This window comes from Strix aluco, chromosome 2, assembly GCF_031877795.1.
Source record: "Strix aluco isolate bStrAlu1 chromosome 2, bStrAlu1.hap1, whole genome shotgun sequence".
NCBI lineage: Eukaryota > Metazoa > Chordata > Aves > Strigiformes > Strigidae > Strix > Strix aluco.
The window spans coordinates 28,096,170-28,122,371 of NC_133932.1; the positions used below are offsets into that span (position 1 = coordinate 28,096,170).

The window sequence follows — 26,202 nt, forward strand, 5'->3', positions numbered from 1 at the left end:
TGTGTGATGAGATGTGCAGCAAAGATCAGCAGAATGCCAGGAACAGTCACTGTATATACAATTTTGGCTAATAAACCAGCATAAAGCATGTCAAAAAAACTGCTGCATAATTTTCTAAAGACAGAATTTGTTTTGTTTTCCTCTGCATGCTGTTAATTCCACTGGAAAAGAGATGGTGGTGTGGATGCCTGGCGAGTTTCTTTAGTTGTGCAAATATATGACTATTTCATTGCAACGTGGATTTAGGGGCTGTCAAGCTAACAAAGTTTTGCAGTTGTAAGAAAGACAACCTTTTCAGTATCTATGGCTGGTATTCAACATAAGATTCCCACTAATTTGGAGGGTTTCATCCCTTGCTATCCACATGTAATTTCTGAGGCAGTAGGAGACTTTACACTCTGGAACACTTGTAACAACTTTCTAATTTTCCCCATCTTCTTTGGCTGAACATCACTTGAGATTCAAGATGATTCACACAAACTTCAACTCTCATATTTGCCACACAGGAGTAGGTTAAAAACATATAGAACTGAAAGGCTTTGATTACCAAACATGTTTCAGATCATAGGTTTTGGTCATGCTCTTCTCTTTCTGCATACCATCAGCTTTACAAGAAGAAAAGGTTGAATATCAGATGCCATGGAGATTTAAGGTAACTTCTCCATTTCAGAATGTATTGCTCAGTACAACCAGTTTTAGATCACAGCTCAACTTACCTATAGATGTAGAAAAAATTAGTTATTGGCTTGGAAGCCTAAAATCCATATGGAAAAAAATCTGTATCAGTCAAACAAATAAATATCTGCTATTGAATCAAAAAAGTTGGTAGCAAAACACAGCAGTGCTTGACATAATTTTCCATTGCTGCTTATAATCTTCAATGGTTTTTTTGGTAAGAAACTGATTTCAGGTAGCTTTAAGGCAGCTAGGAAATCCATCAAGTGTTTTAAAATCCACAGTCATCTGAAATGTATTGACTTCAAAACCTGGCTATAAACATCCAAAGGGAAAATGACTTACTAATATGCCATATATATATGATCTCTAGCTGAGTTCTGAGAAAGATGAAGTTGACTGGCAAACCATCAAATAATTTGCATACAAGATGTCCTTTAAACCTATCTGTAAGGATCTATCCCATTTAAAGGCAAAGCATCCACAAGTACACAATCCACAAACTGTATTTGCAGAAAAAACCTTAGCAACATGACTCTGAAGAACAAAGTCTTCAGAGTGGTCCTTTGAAGAGGTCCAAAGGATCACTACAGTGTATTCGCAGAGTGACAGTGATGTGAATTTGACAGCAGTATCTTCTAGGGCAGTGAGAAAAGGGGACTTTCCAGTATATACACCTTCATATACGGATGTACACTTACACAATTTGAAGTCGGCAATAGTGCATTTCTGTTCTTGAGAGGGAAACCGCCGACCAGGTCAGGCTGTAAAGCCCTTAACAGATAGGAAACGCACACGGCCCTGGGCCTTGACCCCGCGCACCCCCCGTCAGACGGCTGCGAACCCCGCAGGACCCGGCAGCGCGGGGCAGCCGCCCCCCGCAGCCCCAGCGCGGGGCGGGAAGGGGCGGCCCCGACGGCGGCCGACTGCCGCCCTCCCGCCCTCCGGGAGCCTCTGCCGCCCTCCGGGAGCCTTCGCCGCCCTCCGCCCAGCGCCCGGCAAGAGCGGCGAGCGCCCGTCGGACACCCGTCCCCTGCCCAGCCCAGACGGGCGCCCGCGAGCAGGGCCCGCGCCCCGCGGCCCCCCGCTCCGGGCGGGACCCTCCGCGCCCCCGCCGCCCCCCCGCGCAGACGGCCGCCCCCCGGGCGCTCTCCCGCGGACCCGGGGCCGGCCCCCGTCGTGGCCGGCCGGGGGGCGGCGGGGGGCGGCACGGGGGCGGTCCCGGCCGCCCGCCTGGGCCGGCCCTCGGCAGGGGGGAGCAGATATAGGCGGGACGGCGGCGCGGAGGGGAGGCGGTGGCGGGCAGCGGCGCGGAGCTGGGCGGGCGCCCCTTCCCCGGCGGCGGGCATCGGCCTGCCCTGAGCGCCCGAGGCGCTTCTGGGGGGCAGCGGCAGCGGGGCCGCCGCCATGGGGTCCGGAGGCGGGCTGGGTCTGGCGGCGGTGCTGGCGGCCGCCGTGCTGTGCGGGCCCGGGGGGCTGGCCGGGCGCGTCCTCAGCGGTGAGTGCGCGGGGCCGGGGGTCGGCGCGGGAGCTCCGCGCTCGCAGGAGCGGGAACCCCGGCGGGGAGGACCTGGGACCAGCCCCACTCGTGGAGCGTCCCGCGTGTCGGGGGCGAGCGGCGGAAGGAGCGCGCCCGGGGCCGGGCTGGTCCCCGGGGGCTCCGCGGCGGCGGGCGGGGAGCGGCCGCAGGTCGGGGCGGTCAGAGGCGGGACGGTGGCGGTCGGGCGGCCTCTGCAGCCGCCCTCGGGCAGCTCCTGCCGGCGCGGGGCTGTCTCGGGCAGGCAGAGGTTCAGGTTTGACCGATCGCCTGCGTGGTGCAGCTCCGGTTTAATTGTTTGAGAAGGTGGAGCGTGTACTTGCTGCGGCGTCTTTCTGAGCAACAGAGATTTGTTTGCATCTATACAGGAATACTTCTTCTCTGTAATATAGTTAGGAGGAAAAAGCAAACTTCTAAGAGCGTGTAGCATGAATAGTTTTGTTATGTGTGGGTGTATCTATAACTCTCAAAACTGAGAGGCGGACACTTCAGAAATCTATATCTAACTTTTGAGCTTAGGTTTGATTTAAGAGCTGTAGGACCACATTCGGTATTTCCAGCACACAGGTGCATATGCTCGGAAGCTGCTCAATTCAGTGAAAAGGCTATTTTTGGTTGCACTTCGGGTCAAACCCTCCAAGCTAAAGCTAACGGGCTCTCAGAGGCATGTCGTGTGTGCAGGCACATCCCAACATTTGTCTTGAAACAAAGATTTACACACTTGACCCTACTTGTTAAGTTATGTGTGTAAATCTTTGTATATGCAGGTAAGAACATGTCTCTTTACAAACTAATTCCAGAACAATGCAAATTATTTGTATACGGTAGTTTCAGAGGCTGTAATGGTAGCATGGCAAGAAAACTTTTTTGTAAGTCTTGTTTTCAGCAAACATCTGGTTGCTGAATTCAGGTAGTTTTCTTAGTTGCTGATGGAGTACAGTCACTGACCATTCTGGTGATGTCTTATTTGAAGCAAGTTCATGTGCAGAACTGAGATGTGCTGTTGGGCTTTTGGTGAAACTTCATCTTCTGGGAAACAATAGCTAAGTAGCAGTACTTCCTACATTTTGAAAAAGCTTGCCTGCCTGAAGTGTACCCTGAAATATTCCATGTATCTCTGTTATAATGTGAATTGTAATGTGATACAGCAGAGCTCTTAATTTAACAATATATATAAATACTATGTAACACCTTGTTATTTTAAGAAATAGTGAAGATTACTCATCTATGAGATGCATTTTGCATTATGTCTCAGTGGAGGAGTCCATGTGTGACTGAGGAAACCCAGTCCCTTAATCTTCTAGCTGAAGCTTCTGCATTTAAGTGACATGTAGCAAACTGAGTAGAGGTCCAGGTTTTAAAACAATTGTAATATATGTGTATACTGCTTAGTCAAACTGTTCCTAGATGCATATAAGGCTTTGGGGTTTTGAAAGAATACAGGCTCTACCCCCTATTTCCCTGAAGCGTATCAAAGCATGCAGTGAGTCTCATAGCACAGTATTATGCTGCTAATACTTGGCTGGTAGAATACAGGAGAGGGTTTGAAGCCACTTACAGAAGGAACCATTTATCTACTATCAGGCATATTGGCTGAAGTTGTGTTCATTAGATAAAGATTCTCTAGACAATAACAGCCAAAAATATTTAGTATGCTTATGCCAGAATATTCTGATACACTGGCAGGTGAACTTTTTTTTCTTCTTAAAGGCCACACCCCTGTCCTGCCACATGCATGTGGATAGGTTTAGTGCTACTAGTAGTAGTAGTTGATGTTTTTTCAAACAAGAAATGGTACTACTGAATTATTGGTCAGTGTGTGCTGTTCACCTGGCTTCCATCTAGCTTATCTGTCTATCTTATATAAGAACCAACAGTTTGGTTTTAAATGGGCTTACATTTAAAATCGAATTTACATCTTAACCAGACCTGTTTCTGAAAAATTGCTAATTATGCTTCAATCATGATAATCTGGAATAAATGGAAATCTTGCTGCTTTCATTCCGGCTAAGTTAAATATATTCCTATCACTCGCATAGAAAGCATTCCTGAAATGGACTTGAATGCTCACTGGACCTTGTGGAAAGATTCCCATTTACTGCAGTAAGTTTGCAGCAGACCTAGCAATAATTGCAGAATTTCAACCATTTTGATCAGTGTCAAGAGGGCAGGGAAGGAAGGGTCTACCTTTTCAAAATGTCATTTCCTTAGGTAAAGGTTTTCTGTTTTGGTTTTTTTTTTTTCCAAGTATGTTAATTTTCCTAGGATATAATTAAAACAAGTACTTGCATCAAACAATTCACATGTAGGTCTTACTTCTTTGTCACCTTTAATTTGGGAATTGTGTAAGAGAAGTAATGCAAATGCTTTGTAATTTTTAGTGTAGACGGATGTTTTGTGCGCAGTGCTCACAGCCTCCATATCAGAATATCGAGTGTTGCCAGAGAATTGATTCTTAAAGAAAAAAATCAGAGTGGGCTCAGGAGAAACTGCTGAGTCTGCCTTGCTGTCCCATGACATCATGAAGAACATGAAGTGATGATAATGCAGTTTGCAAAGATGCAATTACTTTAAGTATCTGTTGGGCAGGAAAGATGCAAGCTAATCTTATTACTAATCATTTAACAGCCTGTGTATTAATCATAGATGTTATAGTTTAATGGCTGATATTTGCTTTCTATTTCTATGGCTTTAAAAGTTTTGCTCTTTGCTATTGCTATGCATCAATATCAGATTAAATACTGATACAGTATTTTAAAGCAATATATATCCATTTTGGTGTTAAAGTATTTGGATATATAAAATGTCAAATGAAGGAAAGCATTTGGTGGGTCATGAAACAGCAAGAGTTGCCCCTAAAATATAGGCTTATTTGCTTCAGATGCCTTTAAGGATGTGGATATGTTCATTCGCACAGTTTATGACCGGATTTGAGTTGGTCATAAAATACTGTAAAGTAAGATAATTAAAGTAGTATCTTCATGGGTAATGAATTGAATAGAGATAACAAACCCTTTCTCAAAAGGCACAGTTTAATTTAGTTGAATTGGCTTGGCCTGCTTATTACACCTGAGTTTTGTCTGTTAGACTTTTAAGTATTTTCTGTAGATGAAACCTTCCACTGTTTTTTTTTTTTTTGCGCATGGACTGCTAATTTTAAGCTACATTTGTAGCTCAGAATTTGAGAAAGTGTAGTTTGAAAAAACACTGCCAGTCTCATCTATGGGATACATAGGCAACAGTTGTGTACCGAAGACAACATTTTGTTGTGAATGCCCAGCATTCGGTTCCATACTAGAAAAGCTTTTAATGGACATGCATGCCCACATGGTACAAGATCTTTTTGTTCAGTTGTAGGTCTTAGTAATCACTAAAGCTGAGACTTTGAGAACTACAAGGTAAGTTGGGCACTTAATTCTCCTGGTCTCCTTTATTAATTACTCTCCGAGCAATATCTTCTTGGGGACAAATTGATGATCTAGGTTCTTAAAGTGAAATGAGGTAATCACTCTCGGATATAATATATGTTTCTGCTAAACACACCTTGCTCCGCACCCAGAAGTTCCATAATACCCTGTGGAAAGACATTTTATATTAGGTGAACTGCTATGACCTAGATCATAACATAGTTTTGTTAACCTGAGATGCATGATGGTGAATGAGTCCTCCTGTAGCAAGGTAGAAACACCAAAGTACTTATAGAAGTCTGATTCCTGAAACTGATTTATTAGAGGCGACCCCCCTTTATCAACCCTGTAAAGCTTACCTCCTTGTCTATGGGGGAGAGCAATGCGGGTTGGCCAGATAGTGGCTCTATTCTGCGGCTAAGGGAAGAGTGTTGAACAATTCTAGTGTTTTGTCTCAGGTGAGCATGCTACTTTTCCAGGAATACAATTTCTTCTCAGTGTCTTGCTCAAAGATAGAGGAAGGCATTGCAATTCTCAGACTCGTGATTGCCAAGCACCAGTACCCCACTTGGTTAATGGGCCCAAGAGAAAATACCTACCATGGAGGGAGCTATGATAAGTCACATGTGAGACAGTATCGATAGTCTGCTTGTCTTTCACATGGCTTTTCTTGTTGCTGGTGAGACACGACTGGTGTGCTGTCCCAGTGCAACAGCTAGGTGCAAAAAAGTCGCCTTGTTGAAGTCATGTTCTGTACCTTGACTTCTCCGTAGCTCAGGTCTGATCCTGTGTAGTTCAAACTTCTTGATTATAAGATGTTTGCAGGAAAATGCGCTTTGATTCTTAAAGTGCTCTATACCACACTATTTTTTTAAACGAATTCTCATAATGACTTTCTCTTTGCAAATCTCTCATGGATCCGAAAATGTATAGTACTGATGTGAAGTAAGTGATATGAAGCGATGACTTGATAGTAATTTCTACACTCTAATCCCATACTCATACCTGTCACTCACTAGTTGGAAATTAGTTGAGTCTTTTGCTGAAGCAGTCCCTACTCCCACCACTGACAGACAGTAGGACCTTCAGTTCCAAGCAGTCTTAAATACTGAGTCCTAACTAAACAGTTGACATGGCTCTAGATCTAAATGTAGCTGCAGTATACAGCTAATCACTCTAAGATCACTTTATAAGCAGTGAAGGAAAAAAAAATCAGTATTTTTAGAGTGGAATTAATTTTAACATAGATTTTGATGATACTGCAGATGTACCCTGAAAATGCCTGTTTCTTTTGGTTGTTTCAATAGTGAGGTCAGTGAGCCAGCTCAGATATGAACAGGTACATTGTGAATAACTAAAGTTTGGTGAGATGAATCCTGCTCTATATATCTCAACAGTTTCTTCCCATATGGGGTTGTATATGTGTATAAATAACCTCCATAGATTCATGTGTATAAATAACCTCCATTTCACCATAAGATGTGAAATAATCTCCATTTAACTTTATTATAAAGGATAATATACCCTAAGAGAAAAATGTTCTAACTTCTCCTTCCCTCAAAGGTCCCTTCTATTTTTTGCCTTAAGTGAATTGTCAGCAGTTCTAAGATCCTATGTGGATTGGCTTTTACCACTTTTTTTTTAGTAGAAGGTTGTGCTGGTTTTGTGTGCCAGGGGTTTTTGGTAGCAGGAAGGGGGGCTACAGCAGTGGCTCCCTGTGAGAAGCTTCCTGAAGTCCCCCCTGGCTCCAAGTCGGACTTGCCTTTGCACTAAGCCTGGGCCAGTTAGCTGTGCCTCTGTGATAACGTATTTAAGTAGGGGAACCTGAAAGAGGGTTGGGAGTTGTGAGGATGAGTTGTAAGGAGGACATCTATGCGAACACTAAGGTCAGTGGAAGAAAGGAGGAGGAAGGCGGAGAGGTGTGCCAGAGTAGAGATGCCCCTGTATCCTGTGGTGAGATGGCAGGGCCGCCCTCCCTGCCACCCATGGAGGTCACCAGTGGAGCAGATGCCCACCTGCGGCCTGTGGAGGTCCCCACACCGGAGCAGGTGGCTGTGCCCGAAGAAGGCTGGGACTGAGGGAAGAAGCAGCCCCTGCAGTTGCAACACATGGGGGTGACCCATGGTGGAGCAACACAGGAACAAGCTGCAGCCCATGGGAAGAACTCATGCCAGAGAAAGTTCATGGAGGACTATCTCCTGTGAGACAAACACCATGCCAGAGCAGGGGAGAATAAGAAGAGTGCTCCCCCTGAGGAGGAAGAAGCAGCAGGACTGACTGCACCCACTATTCCCTGCCTCCTGCGCCACTGTGGGGGAGGAGGTAGAGAAACCGGGAGCAAGACTGAGCTGGGGAAGAAGGAGGGGTGGGGGAAGGTGTATTTTTAAGATGTGGTAACGCTTCTCACTGTCCCCCTCTGTCTGTTAAGTGGTGGTGGTGTTAGTGTTTGAATTAAAGTGATTTTTTTTTTTTCTTCTGCTAACAAGTCTGTCTTTTGCTGTGACTATAATGAGTGATTCATCCCTTGCTGTCCTTACCTCGATTCCTGAGCCTTTTACTTTATTTTCTCCTTCCCATTCCTGAGGGGGAAGGGGGGAGTGAATGGGTGAGTGGTACTCAGTTGTCCTCTGGGCTCAAACCATGACAAAGGTGAATGAGCAAGGACTTGCCTGTTGCTTTCTTTTAATTGTGGAACTACTGCAAAAAGATGGTCACTCTGTTGTACTCTTGTACTGAGATGCATGTAAGGTGTTCCACCCTAGGAAACTTTAGGTCCATAAATGAAGGAAATTAATATAATTTCACATCCATATATATACATTTTACTTGCATCTGTGGCAAATACTGGCATCTTGGTAACATCCATGAAAATACACTTACTTAGAAAAAGCCATTCAAATTTCACTGAAAAAAGAATAAGAATGGATGATGCCTGCTCTGGATAATGATTGATGAAGAGTATATTTTAATTGCTAAAGATTTATGAATATATCCTTCTAGAGACAAAAATAAGAAATGAGCAATCAGTGGAAACTTAGATTTATGCCTGTGAGAAATCCTGTTGAGGGAGTCTACTGATGTATATAAAATTAGGTATGTGTGAAAATGTCTGCTGGTTTGGGACAGGAGAGTAAGAATATTTCCTGCTCCCCTAGGCTGGCACACATTACACTTAAGCCATTCAGACTACAGTTTTTGTCAAGTCTTCTACAACATACTAACAACTTATTAGCTGCCATGTTGTGTCTGTCTTAAAAGTATCTGGGAAATCTGTTCTGGTCTTCACAGCTACACAGAAAACTATTGATGAAGGGACTTAATTTGCCAGTCTTGTCAGTGTTCGTGTCATTTATGCTTTTTTATTAACACTCTTGGTGTGTCTTCAGGCTGGGATATATAAAAAATTTATTATGTTTGTGTGTGTCTATAAGACTTTTTGCTTGATTGTTTTCATTATTCTGAAAACACTGTTAGCAGCTTCAGCAGTAAGTGTGGGGTTTTTTTAAGTTCTGGGTAAATAATCCACATCCTGCAGCAGACTTGTAGATGTGTAGATCTTTCTAACACATCATATTTCCTCTTGTTTTGAATAGACTTGAATAGATTCCATTGACATTTGGGTGTTATCATTGGCCTGCCTGCTTGTGTCTGTGGAAGTGAATAGGGATATTTATACACATGAAGAGTTTATACTTTAGGGTAGTTCTGCATTTTTTTTAACAAACATAATTCATTGTTAGGGAAACTGAGGTGCTGAGTGTATATTGCAAAAGAAAATGTTTATGCTCCGTGTCCTGTGCTCATAGTAACTTTTTTCTTATTGTCAGTTGAGAAGATGCAGATTGTATCACGTTGAGATGAAAGCCTATCACCTCTGCGGATGCCAGCGCTAAGTTTAAGTGCATTGTCCTCATCATGCTTGGTGATGCCAAGGAGCCTGCATTGTTCACAGTGACAATGTTGTTAGACCTGTTAAAGACAGATAGGGGAAAAATATAGGTCTGATACCAATCTTGGTTCTCTTTTAACATGGGAAAAGGAAAGGCAACTTGCTGTTTTTAGGGGGTTGTGTTAGCAACTATGGTGGCACTTCGAACCCCTAGGACAGTGCAGTTGTGCACTGGCCCCTTATAGAAGCAGGTGGCTGGCTGCCATGATCAGCCCTGTGATATATACCCGTAAAGTTCACATGATCAGAAGAGAGGAAAACTGTTATTACAGGAAAAGCTAAATGGATCTCAGGCTTTAAATTTATGATGTGCTAGATATCTGCAACAGATCTGATGCCAAAAAGTATGTATGTTTCAGTTAGAAAGGAAAACTGTCAGGGCTTTAATGATTTGACTGCAGGGGGGAAAAGAAGTATCTGGGTAATACTTTATAGGTGGGTTTTTTTTGACACTGACATATCATTTGAATCAGTGACTAAAACTGTTTCATAAAAATGGATATTTATTTTCCAGTTCAAGACCTTTACCCTGTATTGGTTTACATAATTGTAATTGTATGTTTTCCTGCAAGGGTAATTATGGATGGTCAAGTGTTGATTAACTTCTAATGAGATTTAGACATCAAGCTACTTCTTTACAGCACCATTATCAGTGGCCTGAGATCCCTGCCATGTGTGCCGGGGCTGAGAAGCTAACTATAAGAAATAAATGTATGTGTTTATTTTCTTTGTGAAATGAGTGAATAAGCCTATCGCTGCTTGGTGAAGATGGCAGCCTTTCATGCAGGCAGGTATTCCAGTTCCCAGTACATCAAGAACAAGACTGTGTCTGAAACACCACATCCCTGATTTTGAAAATTCAGACAAACTTCTAGTCTGCTCTGGGGAAGACAGGTCCTCCCAGTGCTTTATTCAATACAATGAAAAACATATCTATGTTTTGTAGGACAAGGAATCCTTGCTTGCGTCTTCCCAAGACCTAGAACAGTGCAAGTTCTGAGCACATAGAGGCTTTAACAAACCTCCCCAAAAATAATCCGTTTGGGTCAATACTTATCAGTGTTCGTATGTATATTTGTTTTTAACAAGCTATTTTGCTGCAATATGCAGGGAAGCTATCAGATTTAATTTTTGTATTTTTCATATTTTGTATTCAGCCAGATGGCAGAATCCAGGTGTTAGTGGTAAGTAATATTCTTTTAATACTCAAATCAGCACTGCCCAGTGCTCCTTTACAAACAGTCTCCTTTCCTATTGCTTGGTTTTGTAAAAGTGTAGCTGTTATGAGTCTATTGAGAACAGTGGTTATTCAGAAATAACCAAGTCAACCCCTTGTCCCCAAAAGTGCTTGGAAACACAATAACATAACTAGTAAAGGTTGACATACAGGTGAAAACTTAACTTTGGCAATAAATGAACTGAAAGTCACTTCCCAGGGCAAAACAGAAAATAAAGGAGAGGGACTGGGCTGGGACAAATGCTTCTTGTGTAGCTTTCATGTTCTGCATAACTGTACTAAATCTCTGTATGATTGGTATAATACAGTACTTTCTACTTACAATTTCCATCATCCCTTGTTTTCTCTCTCTGCAAAAGCTGTGTTATTGCTGGAGATGTCTGTCTGGCTGGTGTCTGAGGACCTCTGTGATCGACTTCACTAATTCACAAGATATGGGATGGTTAATGGCTAAAGATAGATTATCTGGCATGCGTTTGAGAGAGAATAGAAAGAATTTGCCTTTTCCTATCACTTCTATACATGTTATCGATACATAATTTTTGCTAATGCCTAAGAATTTAGCAAGAAAGGGACTCCATTATGATAAGTATTGTAAAAAGTCTGGCTAATAGATGAGTTTTGCTTAAGAGGTTGGGGCCAGCCTCTACTAAGCCACCTTAGACATTGTCTACATGCTAATGATACATATATGATATGATGTATACAAACTGTCTGCCTGTACACATCTGCCTGAAGTGCAGCTACTTAATAGGCAAATGTGGCCCTCAGTTATTTTATATAAGCTCTTAAAAGGGACTGGGAATCTTTGAAATTTTTCACAAAAGAAAAATCACTTTAGAGAAACTGTATTATGATGATTAGGCATAACCCCTAATCCAGAGAAAGTATAAACCAATAATAAATGTCTCTTCTCTCTGCAGACTTGGTTATTAGGAGGGTAGGAGGAAAAAGTAACTATTAAAGTATGGAAGAGTTAGCTATGGATATTAATACAGGTACAGGCTGGCATATGATGTGTATAGCAGCTGGTATTTGAATGGCAAATTTATGAGCATACGGAATTTCTTACCCTGCTCAGGAGCATGAGCTAAGCAACACCTGTGACTTGAATACTGACTCAGCTAGAGAATGATGTGTCTTCAGTATTACAAACTTTGGGAGAGAATATGACAATTTGCTTTCATCATAAATGAACACAGAATGTAATTGGAAAATCTTATCACAGTATTTTTTTAAATAATATGAATCATCAAAAGAACAAATTCAATAGATGGACACAAATATGATGCAGTAAAACATCAACAGCAGTAACATAATATATCAAAACATGACCAGTGGCTGAACCCAGTCAAAATTTGATGGGATGATACAAAGGTTAGTTGACAAGATGCATCAGCTTTGAAGAGGGAACTGGGGTTGTTTAGTCTGAAGAAGAGGAGGCTGAGGGTAGACCTCATCGCCCTCTACAACTACCTGAAAGGAGGTTGCAGAGAGCTGGGGATGAGTCTCTTTAACCAAGTAATAAGCGATAGGACAAGAGGTAATGGCCTCAAGTTGCACCAGGGAAGGCTTAGACTGGATATTAGGAAGCATTTCTTTACAGAATGGGTTGTTGGGCGTTGGAATGGGCTGCCCAGGGCAGTGGTGGAGTCCCCATCCCTGGAGGTGTTTCAGTAGAGTCGACATAGCGCTGAGGGATATGGTGTAGTTTGGAACTGTTAATGTTGGGTTGATGGTTGGACTGGATGATCTTCAAGGTCTTTTCCAACCTAGACAATTCTGTGAATCAAAATGTGATGAGGAAAATTTTAGTATCTTTCAGCCTCTTAATGGCCACATTCTGGAGTGCATTACTGGGACTTGGCAAGGAGCACCCTGGGACACAGGGACAGGTGAAAACAAACTCCTCAGTGTTCTGCATGCTGTTTACACAGTGCCTGCAGTGAGTGTGCTCACACAAATTCAAGAGCAAGACTAATCTTAAGACAAGCAGAGAAATATTATCTAGCTAGTGGAATATTTCGGTTAATTTACGTAGATTTCTGTCTTGCTGTTATTTCACTTAAGTCCTTAGGTCTCTACTTTGTTACTTTACTTTCAGAGGCCTCTGTCAGTCTCATGCTGACCGTTGGGACTCTGGTTAGTGTTAAATATTTAACATTCCGGTGTTTTCTGCGGAATCCATCATCTTAGGAAGAAAAAAGTCACAGTATAAAAGCATAATGGAGTTTTCTACAGCAGGCTTTGTGCATTCCTTTGTTCTCTTCTCACCTATGCTATGCACATGCAGCTGCTGTTCCCCACTAATCTGGATGGATGCTAATGGTAATGGACCCTGGACTGTAGGTTAGTTTGTGAGGTTCAAGAAGAGGGATGGGGTTTAACAGCAGGGAGCTTATCTTCTACCTGATATCTTCAAACCTCCAGCTGAGTCATGTGTGTTACTCAAGATAAGCTTTGTGCCCCTCATTGCCCATGGGGGTGTAATTAGGACTGAGCCTGATGCTCTTAGGGAGGTGAGTCTTTGAGCTGGGTACTTTATCAGTAATTTTGCTTCTAAATGACAATTTTCTATAACTTGTGTCGTGGCAGACCTAAAGTAACCTATTACTTTTGTTTAATGAAACATCATTATTAAAACATAATGGAAACATAATTGAGATATCAGCTGAGAATTTCCTTGTTTCTCCTTTTCATGAAGGAGATTTTTTTCCCCTGCAGAATTATCTGCAGAAATGTTTTAACTAAGTATCAGTTATTTCAACTAAAAGCTATCTTTGTTTTAATATTGATATCAAAACATTCTACTATGGAGCTGCTATGTGACACCCAAAGATGAAAATTGATCCATATGGATGTAAATGGTAACTAACACTTCTTAGAGCAAGTACTGTACACTTGTTTTCTTCAGCTAAATGGCGTGGTGAGACAAAGTGAGCGCAAAGGAATTTCAGCCAGCTCAGGTTCTCTGCAGTAGGCAACTAAAGCTGCTAAGGCTGAGGGAACAGGGCCAGAACTATGTTGTATGGCTCGTGTACGCACGAGGGGTAGAAAGAACAAACCTGGAGACATTTCCATTAGGGAAGCTGGGGAGACCTAATCTTGCAGTTTTGCAACCAGAGAAAAAAACAGTAGTCTTTGTTAGTCGTTGCTTCAGCACAGCACTATTCCCTCAACAGACAAGAAAGCAATTGTTGATCAAAAGCTAAGGTATGGGTTCATGACACCAAGCCAAAGTGTGTGTTTTGCCTATTTCTGTGCCTTCTTCTGACCAGGGTCTGGGCTTGGGTGAGGGAAGGTAGGTCAAGGATTGAGGAGCTAATACACTCCATGAAATGAAGGACATAAACACCCCACATCTGCAGATAGATAAGTTTGGTTGAAACCTTAACTTGTATGAGCATTTGTAAGGGAAAACAGTAAGAATAAGTTCTTAGATCTTATTAAATTGATTCATTAGATCTTTGGTCTCATGCTGAAGGAAGGACTAAATAACATGCTTTTCTTTTTTTTTCCTTTCTGGATACCCTGTGATGAAATAATGTTTTCCTTCATGTTTTCTTTCTTCTCTCAAGCAGCACAGGGCAGATTTTGTGGAAAGGTTGTAAAGGCCTAACTAGCCTGATACATTCCAATAGGCTTGCTTACAAATCTAGTTCTAGTCAATTGTGACAGAAGAATTTGAATTCAATTTATACAGTAGAAATAACAAATGTTTCTTTAGAATAAACAGTAGAGTCTTGTCTGCTGCAAAGATGTTAGAAAAAGGTAAAATAGCCCGTAGCTAATGTTTCCATACTTGTCTGCTATATAATGTGGTCCATTCTGTCGCTTTTCACTGGTAAATTATTTCTGCTTTGTAGTTCAGAAATTAGTAAGGAGAGAAAGCTGTAAAAAATGAAGCTTGAAAACTTGACATCTCTGTGTGTTCTGAGAAGAGCACGAAAATGTCAACCGATTTGCCAGCTATTAAGGCACAACTTTGGATTTCCATTAACACATTTAACTAGCTCCACTGTAGCAGATAAAAGTCCCCTTCAAAAGAAGAAAGAAAAGATTCAGAGTAGGTCATTGCCTAAACACAAGGACTAAATTAACTAGAAGAAAAAAATTTCACAGCTTCTTCCAGAAAGCTTACTACTCTACATCACATACTTCATTGACACCTGATGGGTCTTAATGCCAAGTGCTTCTTGGTTCCTTGCTGTTTTCTCTATTGTTTTCTCGAGGTATATTCTTGCACAAATGATCAGCCTGTAAGAAGGAAATTACTACTTTTGCCACGCTGTAGAGAGAGAAGTAATTTAGGAGTTGGATTGTATGCAAATTTTCACTTGTTCTGTTCTTTCACTCTATAATACTTTATTTTAGAGTTATTTAACCCTGCACAAACATCTGCAATAACAACGAAATCCTCAAAAATTATTCAGATCAGTTTAGGTGAAGAAACTTTGTGTGAAGACTTTTTTTTTTTCAAGATTTTAACTTAACCCTTACAGATAAACCGTTGGGTACTGATTGAGCCTTCCCATCTGTGCTTTGGATGGCTCCAAGAGGGCTTCCTGCTCTGAGCTTGCCACCATTGGGAGCTGTTACTGGGTACAGCGGCACCTGTCGAGCAGCTCAACTGCCTCTGTGCGTCACATGTGCCTGTCCTCCTCCTCCCTGCTCTGCGAAGTCCCGTCTGCTTTCCTCAGCTTGGTGTGAGTGATGAAGCTGAGCTTACGGACATGACCTTACAGCAGCTTGGAAACAGCATGTGCCATTTGTTTGGCAATGTGAGTCTCTGTGCAGCAGCTGACTGGGAGAGAAGTACCCTGAAGAAGCTTGGTCAGTTAGCCAGCAAGGACCCATTTGTCCTGTTGGAGAGGTCATTTGATTCAGGTTTTGGGAGAGTCACAGAAGAGCAGAGACTGCATGAGAACATAGAGTGAGGGGGGCACTTCAGCAGCTGAGAAACACACAGGGAGGGGGAGCGGATGTGTGTGTTAGGGATGGAAAGCTAGCTGTTTTCCCATGACAGGGAGGCACAGCACAGGGAGTTGAGATCGGTAGTGGCCAACCCACTCATCTCAGTGGATTGAACATTCTTGCATGACTGAAATCATGACAATGATGTTTTGATACCTGAATTTGCTCATAGCTTACTACTTGGTGTCAAGGAGTATGTGCACAGAATAAAAGGAATCATGAAAGAGTTTATTTATAAAAATTGTCTGGGAAATAAAAGAAAAAAAAATAAAAGAACAAGGCAATGGACAAAAGACTCTCCATAAATCTGCATATATATCTTGAATGAATGCTTTGAATCCAGTCTTTAGTTAGAGGGAGAAGTGTGGTCCCTTTTCCTTGTAAATGATTAGCGCCCTACATAATTCAGTACTAGCCTTTGGATGTTTACATTTTATGTACATATGTGTACTCTGGCAATAAGCCATTGTCACTCACCCAGTGGTGAGGATCAAAATGTTGATCAGCTCCTCCTTCACTGTGTACTCTATTCTGTCAATGAGACAGAGGTCCTGGGGAAAATAAAAAGGTGGTGATCACGTTAACAAAATTCAAATTGCAGCGTTATAGATGAAGGGAATAAACTGTGATTTCACATACAGCTTTCATTCTTGGACCTCTGACTTTTCAGCATTTAGAGTTATCACTTTGTTACTTTAATAGGGGTATTTTTTTTTTGTTCAAAGAAGTTTTATGAGGAAGCCCATTATTTATATACATCTCTAACAAAGGGTTTGCCCCTTGATTCTTATTCACCGTTGCCCAGCTAGGACTATGGCTCTTGCTACATTCATTGATAGCAGGACTCTTAACCTATATGAATAAAGGAATAGCAGGAAAAGAACTGGGACATAAACAGCATTTTCAGGACATTAACAGAGAAAGTCCAAGCAGGTGCTGTCTTCCTGATCTCAGAGCCTGGCTTTTTCCATGGATATCTGTGGCACAAGCTTGTCCTTATATTAGGTTATTCTTGTTACTGTATTATTTTGGCAGATTAACTACTGATAAACAAGTGACTTTTCAGAAGTCTCTCTGCCAAGCCTAAGTAAGAATGAGACTGCAAAGATGATTCTCTTACCAACAGTCCTCTCCCAGGTGAATTTCAGTAGGGTATCATAAAGAAAAAGTTTTGGAGACTTTTTTTTGAGAAAGATTACAAGAATCATAGGAAACACTAGAAAAGTAAACACAGTTTATCCCTATTGCCCCTATAATTCAGATTTCTGCAATAAAAAAGATCCCAAAAATGATTTGCTTTCAGATTTAGCTAAAAGTCATGAGATGATCCTGTTTCTATGTTCCTATATTCATGCAGCTTTGATACAGTATGCTTATTCTCTGCAAATTCTTGAAACTATGCTCTGTGCAAATACAGAGAAGCCTCCAGTCAGCTCTTGTGCTGTGTGCAATCTGCTATGAGAAGTATGCTACTCATCATCAAATACAAAAATGAAGCAACACTAAAGCAAGAAGAATTAACTTTATTGTATCTTCTAGGATTTTTTTTGTTCACTTCTGTGGTTACTCTGTGTATAGAAAAACACTGGCTTATAAAGCTTAACTACAGCTTAAGTCATAGGATGATGTTGCTGTTTCCCAGTAACAAATCACTTTTTTTTTTTAAGGTAAAACAGGATAAAACCTGTTCAAAGGTAAAGCCAAAGGATTGTTTACATGAATCATATATCTAGGTTGGGAGTAAATAACTGGGAGTAAATACAAGATTTTCAAATGCAAAACTGAGATGGTCCAATAAAATACTGTCCTTGCTGAATATTCTGGTAAAATGATAAAATTTGTTGATTTCTAAACAATGTAGAAAATGCTTGGTAGTTCTTATTACTCTGGTATCTTTCAGTAATTCTTACTTGGTTAGCAAAATAAACTCTCCTACTTTTCTTCTCCAATGATAAATTTCCATATTGAAAAAACTTGATTTTTTTTAAGAGATGGTTAGCTTATTTCCTTATATTTAGAACCCTTCTCCTGTCCCTAAATAAACATACTGCAGTTCAGTTGCAGCTGATAAGTGAGTTTGTTCATTCTGCACCTTATATATGTTGAATAAACTCTAGAGAATCTCACTAGCTGAAGAAGATAGTGATTTTTCCTTTTTAGGAAAAAGGCATGTGTCTTTCTCAGCCAAAGAACTGGAAGGAATAAACATTATTTCTTCATTTGGCTTTTGATTGTTTCTGCAGACATAACACTGATGGGCAAGGGAAAACTGGTGTGAATGCAGTAGATCTAGTGCTTTCTGAAAGCATCACAGGGCTTTATGGTATCTGGATAGTACTGTGATATCTGCTAATATCTGGAGTTTGTTGGCTGTGTTAAGGGATGTTAAGAGTGTGGCTGGCTGCCTCATGTCCCAGGACTGCCTCTGCCTGGTTGCTGGTGCCCACCCTGTTACCTAGGGCCTCTCTGAGCTGAGGGATGTGACTGCTGCTTCCGCCTTTGCTGGTTCAACCAGTAGCAAAGCTGAGCAGGTATCCCAGTGCCCCACAGACAGGACACTGACATGGCCATCACACAGATTGGCACAGGCAAGGTGTTGCCTTCAACAGGACCCATATAAGCATAGACAGTCAAGTCCCCCCTTCCTCATCAGCTGGTGGAGATAGAAGGTCACTAGGGAAGGCACACATCCAGACATGCAGACCCTGTTTTACATGCGACCGGCCTGTTATACCCCTTTCTGTCTGTTGACCCTTTGTTCCTGCCCATTCTCTAACCCTGCATGGTCCCTCATCAGGTTGCATAGTCCCACTAACCCCCCTGACATCCTTATCAAGTTGCAAAATCCTGTTTGCCTGCAGTTTCTTGGTGGCCCACCAATTAGTGTGTCTGATGAGGTAGTTTTTTTTCTTGTTTTTCTCCATTTTGTTTTCCTGTCAGGTTTATGTCTTCATATTTTCTTCCTTTTCTTATTATTCCTTTTTGCACTGAAAAAGTCATTGGCCAGATATCCTTAAAAGGGCAGACACTCTCCTTCCCACACACCCTTACAGGTTGTACTTAAGACACATTACAGCAAAGAGTAGCTATGAGGTCCTTGTGAATACAGCCTCTCAAGGTTAGATAGCAGAATCAAGACACTGCTAGTTGCTTCTTGTCATAAAATTGAGAATTTTAAACTTTTTTTTTCTGATGAAATAGCTTTGATTACAAAATAAAAGTGGAGTTGATCTGTTAGTATGAAATAGTTTCATAGTAGTTTCATAGTATGAAATAGTTAAGAAAATACCCTCCAAACATATCCTGGCTTTAACAGAGGGGCCTGATGGCACAGTCATTAAAGTAGAGAGTATTTTTCCAGAAGCTCATAGGATTCTTCAGTATCTTGGAGAGTTTCACAGGCCTTGGGAAGAAAGCCATAGAGTCCCATGAACTGTATGATATTTGCAATTTAAATTAAAGATAAGGTTTTCAGCAGTGTCAGTGTATCACTATAAGTCCTTTCAGACAGGGGCACGAAAAAAAACTACTGTCCTTCGCTATCACTGTATGCTTGCTGTGGTATGTTTTTTTTCTTTGCAGATGTGATGTTCATTACTATACTCTAAATGCTTTCATATTTATATTTTTCAGGTCAAAAGGTGTGCTATGGTGACTTCAAGAATTCTTGTTACAAACTAGCTTATTTCCAGGACTTGTCTAGACGTGTGGGCTTTCAGGAGGCCCGCCAAGCTTGTGAAATTGATGGTGGAGCTTTACTGAGCTTGGACAGTGAAGCCGAGCAGCAACTAATAGAAAACATGTTGCAAAACCTCACTAAATCAGGCTCCGGGATTTCTGATGGTGACTTCTGGATTGGGTTGTGGAGAAGTGGCGATGGACTAGCCACCTCAAGTGCTTGCCCTGACCTCTACCAGTGGGCTGATGGAAATATTTCACCATTCAGGTAAGTCTGTAAAACTGCTTCTTGAGAAGGTTTCGTAGAAAGAAATGGAGCGTGAAATACCCAGCAAGTCAAATCTTCTAGAAAGAAGCTTGAAGACTTGTTGCCCCATGAAGTTAGTAGCATCCCTCCTTAACTTCTCCAGATAAAGGGGAGCTGGCAACCAGGGTTTTGAATTTGAAACTGTAAAAAGATGGCAGTGTGGCTTCAGCCTACAATTTAGTTTGATCCTATCTCATGAGTTCGCCTCTGTATGGCTTTTGAAAGTTTTTCTGCCATACACAGTGTCTTTAGGACGTGCTCTGAAAGCAGGCCTGCAAGACTCTGGCCACCTCGAATGCGGGAGCCAGCCACCAAGTAAATTAATGCATGTTACTTAGTGTAAATTGTTCTGTTACTACCCTGTCTTTTGAAAAGCCTTTAATTTCCTGATTAAGACAAAGGCCAGAGTAGCAGCAGCTCACAGGACTCAGGACAAAGGGACAGGTAAGAGTCAGATAGGAAGGAATATAGGGTAGCAGAGCAGTAGGGTGTTATTTCTGCAGAGGTGCTTTGACTGGTCAGAATTTTTTTTAAGATCCAGAGATGTGGAGTCCAGGCCCTAAACTTCTTTCACAGAGGAGTTGTGGGAAATGCAGTGTATCTTTGAAGAGGATGGGACCATTGGGGTTGACATGTCTTCACTGATGTACACTCTTTTCCTTGGTGTCCTGATGAACCTTACCTTCAAAATTTGAAAGTTTGTCTTTGTGTACCACTAGAAATTGGTATACAGATGAGCCTTCCTGTGGAAGTGAAGCCTGTGTTGTGATGTATCATCAGCCAACTGCAAACCCTGGTCTCGGAGGGCCATATCTTTATCAATGGAATGATGATAGATGCAACATGAAGCACAATTTTATCTGCAAGTATGGCCCAGGTAGGAGAAACTAAAGTTGTATTTCACAGGTGGGACACTTTCTTAGAAAAACAGTTGCCTCTTGTTTTGTGAGGGAATCTGCAAATGTCTTGTGGCCTTTGGTACTGATCCTTTGGTGTGCGAGTGCCTGAGCTGACATTAACAGGGGATGTAATATATCAAATCCAGTGATATTTTAAATAAACCTATATGTTTCCAATAAAAATGTTTTCAAGGTTAGCTTCACTATCATGCATTCCCAGGTTTACTTTGATCTATCTCATTCAGTAGTTACTGTATTCTCTACAGTGTGTTTGAAGTGGCCGTTTTCTACTTTCCTTGCTTGCTATCAAGTAGGACGACCAAGATATCGGTCTTACTGTAAAAAAATTACACTGTCCTTGTAGTTGTGAACCTCTGCCATTTTATACCAACTTACGTGTTATGACTATTTCAAAATGTTTTGGCTTAAAGAATGAAGTCCAGAACAGCAGGAAGAAAATTCTGCATTCATGCATGTAGATTTATAGATATGAAAAACAGATGCATTCTAGTTCAGGTCGTGACAGAAAAAGCCAGATCTTAGGCAATTTGGCTGTACTTTCAGACATGACATAGGTTCTGTATATGTCAGTAGAGGAAACATGGACTGTAAACTAGAACTTTGTGCAAACAGAAAAAGGATGTGAAGAGTAAACTTTCAAGTTGAGCCCGTAAGTTTCTACTTTGGTGGTACTTAACAGTAAATGAAAACGTGTTTTTCAGCAAGATCATGAAAATATTTTCAAATAATTTGTCTGTAGAGATCCAGACTATTTTCTTCATGCAGTTTTGGTGGATAGATAGCTTTCTTAACTGTCTAGTATCGTAATGGGGATATTAATGGCAACTAATATTGCAAGCAAATATTAAATACTTGGAAAGCTTGATATACCCAGACATTTTACCCCCATCCCTCAAATCTGTTCCTGCTTCTAAAATTATTAGTGACTATATCTTATGGTGGTCAGTTATCATCTTGGTCACATAGACCACTCAAATACAATTTTATCACTTTTACAACAGATAACAAGTATTTTGAAATAAGAGAACAATAAAAATGTTTTAAGTTGTTAAAATAGCAACATTTTTATGTCAGAAGATGCAGGTTTGATTAAAAGTGCTCATTTTCAAATATATTTAGTATCTGTAAAAACAAACATTTAAGTGAAATAATTATTCTGTAATAGTGAACTACTTACCATTCTTGTTGAGATGTGATAAAGAATTGGTTTTTCCTGTTGCTTTCACCATCTGAAAATATGGGTGTTTTGGATTGGCAGAAAACAAAGTGATAACAGTAACAATGAAAATGAATTTCTATTTCTTTCACTATGTAGAAAAAGATTACTAGTGTATAATGAGGCATATAATAAGGCAAACTATATGGGTAGATTATTATTGCGACTGACATTGTTATGCAGCTAAATACAATACTACTGAATTGTAGCTATTTATTTTTCAGGCTGTTGGAATTGTGCTCTTTAGCAAAACAGACTATTCTCCAGAAATGTATTTTTCTATCATATGGAGAAGAGGAGTAGGTACATAAATGTATATAAATAGGTATCTGACATTTCTTTCACTGCCTGAAGAAAGTAGCACAGTGTGTTTAAGAAAATTACATTTGCTATCTGAAACAGTGAGACCTTTTTCCCCCCCAAATTACTGTAATAGCTTCAACGTCAGCCATTTGCAATACAAAATACATCCATTTTGCCAGGAGTATTAAAGTGTCACATGCGTATTGAATTTCACTTTGTTATGAGTATATTGTTTTTCACAACTTTACTGTCTGTTTTGAGTATATGGTGTATGATACCAGTCATAGGCCGAAACGGAGATGTTGTGGGTGACCATGATGAAGTTGCACCAAATTGTATCGGTGGCAAGTTCAGGGCAGTGCTTGTTAGGCAGTCTTACTCAAGCAGCAACTACATTTCTGGTAGTCATTTTCATATTTCTAAGCCCTTTTATAGTACCTCCCTTGATGGCATTTACTGTTGCAATGTTCAGTCTCGCTTTAGATCATATTGATCATTCAGCAATCTTAAATTTAATTGTAGATTGGTAATTGCAACCACGTTTAGTTCCTGTCCAGCTCCTGTAGCTTTGATTATGCAATGAAATTAAAAACTCATCTCCTCTTCTGCTGTCTCGAGCCAGCAACTCAGTTCTTTGTGGTATTTTGATATCTTTATTTATGGTCAAACATAGCCATTTTTTACCAGAGTAGATGACATAATTGCCTTTGTTCTAGTAGGCTTTATTGCTTCTTTGATTTCTCCCAGCATTTTGTGTTTAGCAGGACACTCAGAACTGCAGGCTCATAGCACTATTATGTTAATATAATTTTATGATAAGGAATGGTATTCAAACAAACAGATTTCACTCCTATGCCCAGTCTGAGGTAATTAATTCTGTAGTCTTTCTAAACTTTTAGTTGTAACAATAGCCATAAGTAAGCTTGCAAGCCTCTGTGATATAGCTCAAAGCCATGAATTGGTTCTCCAGTTTCTGATGCATTGCAAGAGATATGATACTATCATTCCTCTTTTAATGATTTCACTTCCTTATGTGATGTATTAGAACCCACTGCTCATGATTTCTATTTTAGGGCTGCCTGTTGCAAAACCAAGCTGCATGAAGCTGACATGTAACCTCACAAATTTGTGCTGCTTTGTTTTGCTTCATAGTCAACATTCTGTAAGCATTATTTTGAAAATGCGAATAAGGTTTAAGTATTAATCAAGAACACTTCTTTTCTTACATTGTTTTAGGGTTGTCTGCACAAATGAAACTTTGAATATGTTAGAAGTTTTATTCATCACAAGAAATTAAGGGATTCAGTGATTTAGCCAGTAACCTAGCAGAAGCCACCAAGCTTTGGAACTAGAATAAACTATAGCCCTTTTCTAAGGAGCAAAAAATTTATGAACCAGAAGTGATTTGACACTAGCTTGCAAATAGTCTTTGGTAAAAAGATTAAATGGTGAGGAATTAAGCAATTACTGTTTTGGAGAATGTATCTATTTCTGTGAGACTGCATGCAAAATAATGAAAACATCTGTTTCATTACACACATTTTTCATTCTTCAACAACTGATTTCAGATATTGATTTAACAGATAATGTCTTAGAAAAAGAATTAGGAGACAGAGCGGAGCAAGATTACGGTAAGAAATTTTGAAACATTAAATTCAGTTGCAGTGGTAAATACATAATTATAAGGATAGCTTACAAGAACCTCCAAAATTACTCAAGTTTAACAGGCATAGTTTAAAAGTGGAACATAGGAAAAATGAATCCTTTAGAGAGTAATAGCTACAGATATATGGCTATTGTTCAGAATAGCACTGCTCATAATTCTTCTTCCAGATGTAATCCAAATTTTGCAATAAAATCCTGTTTACATGTTTATATCCAGCAGTTTAATCAATCCTGAAAATGTTCATTTTTTTCAATAGAAATTTAGATGTAATTACTATTAATTCATTTAACAACAGAACAGCCATTTTTTTTACTTGCTATTTCTCTAAAATGTTTGATATCCTTTTCAGATATTTTACCAACAGTGCCAGCAGGAAATCCTTATGACACAAGCAAACCAGAAGATCAGTATCATGTTATTGCTACTGAAACAGGTAATGTGTTCATATGAATTTGGTATTCTGGTAAAAATATTAACAGTGGACTCAGTTAAATTAATCTTCTACAATTTCCATTATTGTCGATGGGAGGAAGTAGTCTATTTCCCCAGCAAGTGCCCTGAAAAAGTATACTTTTGAATAACATTTCAAGAGTTTTGGTCAGTCCTCTCTGTAACTGTGGAAACAAATTATTTCCATGTCTCCCCAACCTTGGATCCAAATCTACAGTTTAGCAGTCCTTGAAATCTGCACTGTTGTCGCTGACGCTGGTGAGCCTCTGTCAAGACACAAGGTTTCACCAGTGTTCACCCAGATGTGAAGTGCCGCCTCCTAGGCTGTGGTAACCAGTGCCTTGCCTCTTCCCCAGCATGTGTAACAAACATATAACGCGTATATTATCTTTTACGTCTGATACCTGGGGCTCACAAAAAAGGCCCCAGATAAAATTTCATGCCCTAACAGATAGGGCGTGAAATTTTTGGTTATCTGCAGAATAAGCACTGTGCCATAGCTCCCCCAAGTACCCTGTGCTTTAAGGAACACCACATGGTAAGAAGAGTTAAGTGCTTTACTGAGATTTCTAGCAGAGATGGCACTTGATATTTTGAAAATGGATACCTACTGCCTAGGAGCTTGCTGTAGTGCCCCTAGCTACTTCATTTAGCAATTTATGTCCTGAACAGAGTCCTGAGGTTTCTGAAGAGTTGTAGTATGGTCTTAGTTCAAGGAATTGAACATCTCTAAGGAGCAAGTCAGGATTTTACAGGATTACACCATGGGATTATGAAAAGCTGTTGCTCTGTTTCCACACTGGTTGGCTGGATTTGAGCCAGTTTCCTAACTGATGTGTCCAATTGTTTGTAACTCCAGAGGAGTGGATATACTGATGAACTGTATTTTGAAATCAGTAATACTATTTATGCAAAACATGCAAAGACTCTATCTGAAGCTCATAAACAAACCCAATCTGAACATTCACATTTATTCTTGCTAGTGAAAATGTGTTCCAAAGAGGACAAAGGGTAAGAAAGTCTCCACAATTTGTACATTATACTCTTATAAAACATGTGCATATAGTTGCTGAAAAACAGTCAGACCCCTCTGGAAGTTGTAGGCTCCAGCCTCTGTAGTAGCAGATAATAGAGTCTGATCTTGTACCATTTCCCACTCCTTTTGTCCAGGGACGTGCAGGGGAGTGCCTTTAGTTCTCTCCTGATTAGTCAAGGAGAGCATACTTTTGTCTTTTAAGGGGAATGGGGAGACAAGAGCAGGGTTTGTTCCTCTGGTGGTCCTGCATGGGTGGGAATCCAACATGCAAGGGCAACTGAGTAGACAGGTTATGTGGACTGTAAAAATAATAGGCTGTGAAATGTACTCTGTTAAAATATGTGTATTTTCAATGACAAAATTAGAAATCTCATATTGATGCATATAGAAAACATCAGAATGTAATTCCTTGAGATATATTTTGCATATGGCTGGAGAAGTACTATTTTATTCTTAATATTGCTGAGTTACCTTTTGGAGCTCTTCCTATAGAAGGAATGTATAAAAGTTCGTTTGTGTAAGTTAACGTATTTCTGATATTTTACTCCAGATTTTTACTTACATGGTTAAGAGTATTTCAACATGGGAGACATTAATGAGAACTTCTGTCTTGTAGGTATAATTCCGAATCTAATTTATGTTGTAATACCCACTATACCACTACTTCTGTTGATACTGGTGGCTTTTGGGACTTGCTGTTTCCAGATGCTTCATAAAAGGTAAACTATACTAATCCATAATGGTATTATAATGCAGAATTCATATTTCCATTGGCAAGCTATTCATACTGAAAGACTACTTACATCTGTCCCCAAATATGCAAATAAGCATCTTTTCATCTATTAAA

At 40.4% G+C, this 26,202-nt stretch overlaps 1 protein-coding gene across 1 annotated transcript in view; it reads left to right on the plus strand.

Moving 5' to 3' along the window:
• Positions 1 to 2,082: 2,082 nt before the first annotated feature.
• Positions 2,083 to 26,202, plus strand: part of CHODL (chondrolectin) — a 28,612-nt gene continuing 4,492 nt past the window's right edge. The window contains exons 1-6 of the mRNA XM_074816844.1: positions 2,083 to 2,173; positions 19,413 to 19,725; positions 20,484 to 20,641; positions 23,787 to 23,834; positions 24,219 to 24,302; positions 25,972 to 26,074. Coding sequence (XP_074672945.1) covers positions 2,083 to 2,173; positions 19,413 to 19,725; positions 20,484 to 20,641; positions 23,787 to 23,834; positions 24,219 to 24,302; positions 25,972 to 26,074 — 797 coding nt within the window. The remainder of the gene's footprint in view (positions 2,174 to 19,412; positions 19,726 to 20,483; positions 20,642 to 23,786; positions 23,835 to 24,218; positions 24,303 to 25,971; positions 26,075 to 26,202) is intronic.